The sequence below is a fragment of the Balaenoptera acutorostrata genome, chromosome 1, assembly GCF_949987535.1.
Source record: "Balaenoptera acutorostrata chromosome 1, mBalAcu1.1, whole genome shotgun sequence".
Taxonomy (NCBI): Eukaryota; Metazoa; Chordata; class Mammalia; order Artiodactyla; family Balaenopteridae; genus Balaenoptera; species Balaenoptera acutorostrata.
This window is the reverse complement of record NC_080064.1, coordinates 196,912,192-196,920,504: the sequence shown is the minus strand read 5'-3', so window position 1 is coordinate 196,920,504 and position 8,313 is coordinate 196,912,192. Positions and strand designations below refer to the sequence as shown.

Sequence of the window (8,313 nt, the reverse complement as noted above, 5' to 3'; positions counted from 1 at the left end):
GGATTTGTCCCCAAGCTTTCTAATCCCACTGCTTCTTTTTCCTGTGCCGTACTGCCGTCTCCTAAATGGGACGTAAATCCAGTTTAGCAAGCCAGGGAACAGAAGCATTTTGAAAGAAGCCTGCCATAAATACACAGGGCAAAAGAATAATTCTGGTGTCGAACACGAATTCAAAACGCTAGGATGTCAGAGCGGCACGTGGAGGGTCAGATGCGGGGATGTGGAGGATTCAGAGGAGGGAGAGCTGAGGGCTGTTTGTTTAAATAAAATGATCAGCAGAGGAGATTCCACCGTGTTACGAAAGGAAACCAAGACCCAGAGGAGGAAAGCGCGTGGAGCCCAGCGTCCGAGTCCGTGCGAGGAGCCTGGTTCCAGAAGGAGGCCAGTGAGACCTGCAGACCCAGCCCAGCCCACTTCTAGTCGTGGGCCCTTTAAAATATCTCCACCAGCGGTGTCCTCATGCAGAGAATGATAATAGCTGACATCATCAAGGCCGGTTCACGCTGTGCCTGACAGACACAATATCACATTTAGCCTTTGCAACACCGTCCAGGAAGTGGGTATTGCTGTTGAGCCCATTCCGGGAAAAGCCAAGTGAATCACCCACTGAGAAGCAGTGAGGCCAGGTGTCCAACAGGGGCCTGGACGGTACTCTTGAGCTGCTGGTATTATCAGGAGGATTGCAGGACAATCCCTGACCCAACCCCACCTCGTCCTCTACTGATCTGGCCCAAGCCCCTTCCCACACCCTGCCAAGCGCCCATCCAAGCCCACGCAGCCCAACGCGCCCAGCACCTCCCTGCACCCGGTAGCCCTCCGTCCTCCGTCTCAGCCGGGCCCCTCTGATGGCCCCAGGAAACTCTGCCAACTAGAGAAGGCCACTCGCCATCCGGTTCCAGAAGAATGAAGTCAGTGACACTGCATCGCCGACCTTCGACACCCCCTGAAAGGAGGTCAGAGCGATGAGGAATGAGGCTCTCTGTGCTTTGTGAGAAACCCGCAGAACAAGCCTTCAGAGAGTTATATAGTTTCAGATTTGATGAGCCCAATTTCTTGCATCTTCTCATACCTAGAAAAGCACTAAAATCATCATTGGAAACATCCGCTCCTGGTGACGAGTAGCCCCTGACCGAGAGGTGTGCTTGAGTGCACGAACCCCTTCTCCAAATCGCGTATATGCTGACTCCCCTTTTACCTCTTTAGAATAGCTCCTCAGAGCTACCGAGAGCCTGTCTCCCGGGCCGTAGTCCTCAGTAAGTCCCCAAACAAAACTGAACTCACAGCTCTCACGTCCTGTGCTTTTTTATTCAGTTGATAACTCCTAGCACTCACTTTTACTGTAGCACTTATTACATTGTATCATAACTAGGAGGCTACAGCTTGTTTATTCCAAGTATACAGTGTTTCCCAAAGGTAGTAGATTTATCAACTTTGTATCCCCAGCAAGGAAAAAAGGAAGGAAGGAAAAAAGGAAGAGAGGGAGGGGGGGAGGGGGGGAAGGGCAAACGCCAGAGACACACTAAGTAAACTGCTAAACAACAGGCATTAGATGGAATCATTTGAAATTGCCAACATTCTGCCCCTTTCGTCTACAAATCGGCAGTCTGACAATATTTAACCTACTACAATGAGGGTGGGTTTCCCCACTGCCCAGCACCGCAAGCCCGCCCCTGCCCCTCTGGGGAGCAGAGCCCCGCCTTTCGTTTGGGGGCTGTTTATATGTGTCCTGATGTCCTCATCACACACATCGGTTGGGAGAGAGTCTCCCAAGGTGGGCGCCAGGTCAGGACTGTTTTCGGGCAGCGTGCAGGCCCAGGACTCCAGGGGACTGTCCTAGTGACCCGGGTAAGTCACCAGCCGCTCTGCACCTCTGTGTGAGCAATGAAGTTAGAGCAAATGACCTCTTTTAAAATCAGTTTGTTGAGTGATAATTAACTTATAATAAACTGAACATAATCAAAGTACACAGCTGGATTGTTTCCGAAAATTGTCTACCCCCATGGAGCTGCCAGCACCACCAGGATAAAAGCTATGTCCACCACCCCCATGATTTCTCGGCGCCTGTTGGTGACCCCTCCTCTGCCCCTCCCGACTCCGTTCGAGACCCTCCCCCAACCAGGCACCCGCTGGGCCGCTCGATGGCTGGGTCACATTTTCTAGATTTTCACCTGAGTGGACATACAAGGCACGGGCTCTTCTGGGGCTGGCGTCTGCCGCTCGGCACAGTTATTCTGCGGTTCATCCGCGCCCTATCGTGTACCGATGGTCCTGTCCCTTTCATTGCTGAGGAGCGCCCATTGTACGATACTCCACATTTACCCTTTCATCCCAGTCTGGGGCCGCAAAAAGCTGCTAGAACAACCACACCCGAGTCTTTGCAGCAGGTGGCTTCCTAGGACCCTCTCCTCACTGTCCCAGCTCAGCAGCTGCCGAGGCCCCACCATCCTTTTCCTCCACAGGGATCCGACTCAGGAGGAAGCAGGAAACCAGCTTGCTTGGGTTTGAACCCCGCTCTGCCACTTGTGGTGCGACCTTGGGCAACTCTCGGTGTCCTTCGTTTCATGGGGGTGATAGCTGCCCCCAGCTCCTCGGGGCGCCGTGAGCCGTACAGGACAGCCCAGATCTGAAGCGCTCTGCACAGCGCCAGGCACCACGTTCAGAAATGGCAGCTGTTGGCACGTTGCCTCTTAGAAGTTGGATCTGTCTGGGGTCTCTGGGCAGTTACCCAACCCTCCGCGGCAGCCCTATTTCAGTGAGGGCCGAGGGAAAGAGTGACTTGAGCAGGGCCAGGCTTTGAGCTGGGGGTTAGCACAGATGTGTCCCGACACCCACCTCCACGACCGTTCCTCGGCAGGCAATGGGCAGTGGCACTGAAAGGCCCTGGGATTTTTCTAATTGCTTTTCTTAGTGGTCCCTGAGGACCGCTGAGGGAGGCTCAGCACAGCCGGCCAGAGGTGGATGGGAAACCACGCTCCTTTGGTGAGTGCACAGGAGCCAGCAACCTGCAGACATCATGGGGGGGTGGAGACAGGTGGAGCAGAGAGGCTGCTACCCCCTTCTACCTGCCCACAAGGCTCCGTGCAGCACGGAGACCAGAAGCCCAAAGGGGCGTCTGTGAGTCCGAGGTGGGCAGCTAGAGTCCTGGGAGGCTCTGGGCCCTCAGGCATCTTTCCAGACCAGAATTCTGGCTCTGCGCCTTACTAAGGACATCAGTTCGGGTAGGGTGGGCTTTGCCAAGGTAACACACAGGCTCGTAATTTCAGTGGCTCAACATAAAGTTCATTCCTCGCGTACATCAACTTGTGTGCGGTGCCGGGGGCGCAGAAAGCTTCCACCTACAAGTGATACATGTGAGTTCTGCTCACATTTCATTGGTCAAAGGAAGTCACAGGGCCACGGCTAACACCAGAGTGAGGACATGCCAGCCTGCCCTGTGCCAGAGGCAGAGGGCCGGAAATATTTGGTGGAGGCGCTAATGACCACGACACTAGCCAAGTGACCTCTGAGCCCATTTCCTCTTCTGCAAAATGAGGACAATGACAGTATTTGCCTCACAGACTGTTGTGAGGATTATAAAAAACACATGTAACACCCTCGGCACAGGGTAGCCCTGGGGCGAGTAAAATGAAATTCAGATGCTCCTCCAGGTGGCCCCCAGGGAGGCTGAGCCCAGGGGCGTCCATGCTCTGTAGGGGTCTCCCACCTCTGCAGACACGTACCTGGCTCCTGGGGCCCCTCCACCGAGCAGCCTGCAGAGGCTGGAAACTCTCCCCCTCCCAGATCAACAAGGACCCCCTTCGGTGGGCAGACCTCACCGCCACACCCGCTGCTCCCAGCCTCACCCACACTCATCTCTGACTTCCTGTCAGTCTTTATGACAAATTCGCCCTCTGTCCAGTCAGAGGACAGGGGCGCATAAAAGAAGGGATGGAGATTCTACGGGAAATGAAGGAAATTCATTTCTATCCTGTACAGGGCCTTGTGCTGGGTGCTCCCCCCAGGTTACCCCTTTTTGACCTCATAATAGACCACGATGAGGCGGGTGTGACCGTCCTCGTTTTGAGGTTAGGGAACTCACCCAGGTCACACAGCTGCAAGTGGCAGAGCTGGACCTGAACCCAGATCTCTGTGACTCCGGCTTCCGGGCTGTCTTCTGTTATTTTGTGCAGACTTTACTTCTACACAAATCATGAGCTCACACACAGCCCAGGCTCGGGCGTTCAGTCTTCGTGTCCTATCACGCTGTGGTGGAAACTGCTCCCTCTGGGGCTCTTAGTGCCAGCTCAGAGGCTTACTGTGTGACTCTGGACAAGTTTCTTCACCTCTCTGGGCCTCAGTTTCCTCACCTGAAGATGACGCTGTTGAACTAGATGACCTTAGGGACTCTAGGATTCTGGGACATTGAGGCTGCCCACACTTGCTCCCGCCTTTGGCTCTAACACTGTATTAGAAAGCACTGCAGAGAAGAATGGACGAAGATCCCGTATTTGAGGTTATGTGGCGTATTAAACCCTCATCAACATCTGAAACCAAAAATAGTGTGCCGTTGTTGTTTTTTAAAAAGACTGTCGGGTATTTGTAATCCACAGCAGTTCTCTCTTTCTTGCTATTTATAACAAATTCTGGTTTCCTCTATGGCTAAGTCTGTCTCCTTCCATAACAGAGGAAGTCAGGCTGCGCCCTCGCTGAGCAGAGGTCCCCACGTCTGCACCCCAGTAGGCCCTCTCTGGGGTTCGGAGCTCCTGCTGGCGAGCAGGACTGGTCTCTGTCTCCGGCTGGGCCACCTGCCAGCAGGGTGGGCTAAGGCCTGATCTCCCAGGAACCCAGCTGGGCAAGGCTGGGGGCTGCAGCTGGAGGCCGGGAGCTCTGTATCCCGCAACCCCAGAACTCCAGGTCAACGCTCAGATATTTCCTCCAAATGCCAGTGCCTGGTGCTAACGCTAAAGAAGAACCACAGAACAGGACTCAAGTTCAGGGCCTAAGGGTCTCTCTTAGGTGTTCTGATTTGTTACTGTAGGGTTGCAGTCGAGAACCAGGCCGACCCGAGAGATCTGGGCCAGACGGCTGCCCCCAGGTGCTGCCGGAGTATTGTCACCGCAGTAGCACGGGAGCCTCCTGCCGCGGAGCCCCCCTCACAACTCCCCAGGGTCCCATCTGCCCAGACGCCCACCGCTCCCGTCGGGAGAGATGATGGAGGCCCAAGACGCCGGGGGAGGGCCTCGGCTCGGGACAAGAGCTGAGGCTCAATCTGCAGTCCAGTAGGGGGAAGGATGGGGCCAACACAGGGTAGCGTGCGTGTGTGTGTGTGTGTGTGTGTGTGTGTGTATGTGTGTGTGTGTGTGTGTAGGAGGGTGGGAGATACGCATGCAGGCAGCTGATGCAGAGAAGCCTCAGGGTTTGGGAAGGAGGGAAGGAAAGAGGGGCAGCGGGAGGAGGGGGTGGGGTGAGAACACACCTGAGGAGGAAGCAGGGCTGTGCTGAGGCTGGACACCCACTAAGAGGGCGGGCACCATCCTAGGCTTCCCCGGACCCTCTAACTAAATCTGCCCAGGCTGTGGTTTAGGCCTCTTTACTACCCCTAGGATCCCCATCTGACCTCCTCGCCTCGGGACAGCAGCTCCAGGAGTCTGGACATCTAGCTGCCCTGTTGCTCCCTGTGGCCCAGGAGGGAGCCGCCCTGAGGCCCTGACCTCTAGGAGGCCTGACTTTCCATCCCTTGTGCCTCCCTGCTCCTCCTGGCTCGACACCCTGTGACCTGGAGGGATGGGGGGGGGGGGGGAGACAGCGGCTCTGGCGCCATTTCCCAGCAGTGAAGCTGTGAGTCAGAAGGTCACCTACTCTCGGAAGTCAGAGGGGACCTCTGGAGGCAGGAAACCAGAGTCGGGCCCCGGAGAAGCCCAGAGTCTGGTGGGCAGGAGAGCAGCTTTGCAAAATGCAACGTTGTCATCCGAGAGCACAAGCCTGGAACACAAGCTGGGGAGCTGTGCTCCCTGGGCAGCTGCTCGGAGGTGATCTGGGAGCCTGGAACCGGACGCATGAGGTCAGATCCTGGGTCTGTTGCTTATATGCTGGGTGAGACTCAGTGTCCCTGTCGGCAAAACTGAAAAAGAATACAGCCTAGCTCACAAGGTGATGAGCACGAAATGAGAACACGCATGTAAAGCACCTCGTTTGTGTAGTTGGCCCCTAAATGTTAGTCTCCTCCCCACCTTATCTTGGTTGGAAGAGAATGTGCAGGATCTCACTCTTCAGCATTCTGCTGGCCTCCTGCTCTGGCAGGAGTAACCTACTGGCCCCAGAAAGACCTTCCTCTAGGTTCAAATGCTAGTGAAAGGTGCAGGATCCCCCCCCCCACGACCTCCCCCATTCCCCTGCCCCTCCTCCACCCTGGGGCACTGCTGGGGGTGCTGCTCTTTTCCATCAGGACTGGGTAGCGAGTAGGGGGTGTTGATTTGCCCTTGAAATGTGCCCTAGAAATTATCTTTATTTTTTGGTTTGACCATAGTAGGTCAAACCAAACTGGGATCTGGGCTACGGATGGAGCAGTTATCTGTGGGTTGGGTGGGGGAGGGAAAGAAAGGGGGATGGCAACAAAGATGCATCCTCAGCCCCTAACCCATACCCTTTCCAAAATCTCTGGCATGGTTTCATCATCTGTGGGTGATGCAAGAGGCTTGGAGTCAGACTCCCCTTCCTCCCCAACCGTCCCGCCGCCCCCCCAGAGCGCTCCTTCCACATCTGGAGCTGCAGCTGGGTCCTCCTCTTGGGCTCTTTCCAGGCAGGGAGCTGGTTGAAGTGGGAGGGGGAGGGCAGCTGGTGAGAGGCCCCGTGAATGGCCCCAATGTTGGGAGCCGGGGGGCAGGGAGAAGGGGTCGGGCTCAGATGGAGGGCAGAGGGACTGCAAAGGCCACTGTGACTTCCCACGGCACTGGCCACCTCCATCACTGCCCCGTGTTTCAAGTTCCCAGGGCTCCCCTTGTCCTTTATACCCAAACGAAGGCAGCTGCCCTCCACACCCCCTTCCCACTCACCTCCGCACAACCTCTACCCAGGTGCCCGGAGCTGAGTGCCCCCTTTGTTCCCCGTCTCCCTGGGGCAGCTCAGGCCTCCCACATTGACCCTCTGCCCCCATGGCCACAACAAGCAGTGTGAGCTAGGCGGGGAGCGGGGTCATCTGTGGGTCACAAAGGTCACTGGAGCCTCCGTGGTCTCACAGAAGGGAGGGGCCGTCTGGCCGGGGATCAACCCAGAGATGAACTTTAAAACGCTGCAGGGTGTAGGTGGAGGGAATTTTAGTTAGACATTAGCAAGAATCCCCCTCAGTAAAGGTTGGCAAATTCACTGGAATAAATGCAGAAGGGAGGCCTTCCCGGCGCTTTCAAAATACAAACCGCCAGGCGCTGTGGGACCCTTTGCAGAGAAGCGCTGGGCCCAGAGACCCGGGTTCTTACCCTGGCTTAGCCACTGACTCCTGTGTAACCTCGGTAGTTCCCCTCTCTGTCCCGGCTTCCGCATTAATGGGCTGGGGTCCCACCGAGGCTGAGGGTCTGCGGCTCCGGGGTCCGAGGCTCCGGTGCGGTCAGCTCCTCGGCCCGCGTTCCTCCGTGACCCCCAGGCCACCAGGCCAGGCCCCCCGGCCAGGCCCCCAGCAAACGCGTGGACGTGAGGCGAGGGGTTCCTTTAAAGGCTTCCGCCCCGCCCCTGCTGCCGGCTCGGGCCTTCGATTGGTGCAGCAGGCTCGGGGGCGGAGCTAGGGGGCGGAGCCGGGACTGGTTCGGGGGCGGAGCCTCCGCGGGGCCGGCCCCCGCCCCCTTTGTTCGTGCGGCGGCGGGAGGCGCTGCGGGCTGGAGGTGCGCGCGCGGGAGCCGCGCCGTGGGGAGCGGGTCGCGCCCGGGCTGTCAGCTGGCTCCGCGCCGCCGCCCGATGGCTCGAGGGGGCGCGCGGGCCCGGCCCCGGGGGTCCTCCGCCGGCCGCGGGTGAGCCCTCCGCCGGCCGCCCGCGAGCATGTCACCTCCAGCCGCCGCAGCCTCCGTCCGCAGCGCCCGCGCCCCCGCCTCTCGCAGCCGCAGCCGCAGCCGCCGCCGCCGCCCGGGGCATTGGTCCCCAGGCCCCCGCCCCTGATCGACGCGGGACCCGGCGTCGGAGCACCATGGCGGGCCAGGGGGACTGCTGCGTCAAGGTGGCCGTCAGGTAGGACGGGCGGCGGGGCGCGTGCGCGGAGGACTCGGCTTTGTCTCGCGTGGGCGCGGGGCGGGGGTCCGGGGGTCCCGGGGAGCCGCTCGACCCGCAGTCGGCGTCCGCGGAGGTCGGGCT

The 8,313-nt window shown here is 58.1% G+C and overlaps 1 protein-coding gene across 3 annotated transcripts in view; it reads left to right on the top strand.

The window, feature by feature from the left end:
* The first annotated feature begins 7,837 nt into the window (after nt 1-7,837).
* The window catches only part of KIF21B (kinesin family member 21B), a 48,530-nt gene continuing 48,054 nt past the window's right edge, over nt 7,838-8,313 (top strand). For all 3 annotated transcript variants that reach the window (XR_009007767.1, XM_057544537.1, XM_057544532.1), the window contains exon 1: nt 7,838-8,190. Coding sequence is in view for 2 of the 3 variants with exons in the window: in XM_057544537.1 (XP_057400520.1) it covers nt 8,150-8,190 (41 nt within the window). In the remaining variant the exon portion in view is untranslated. The remainder of the gene's footprint in view (nt 8,191-8,313) is intronic.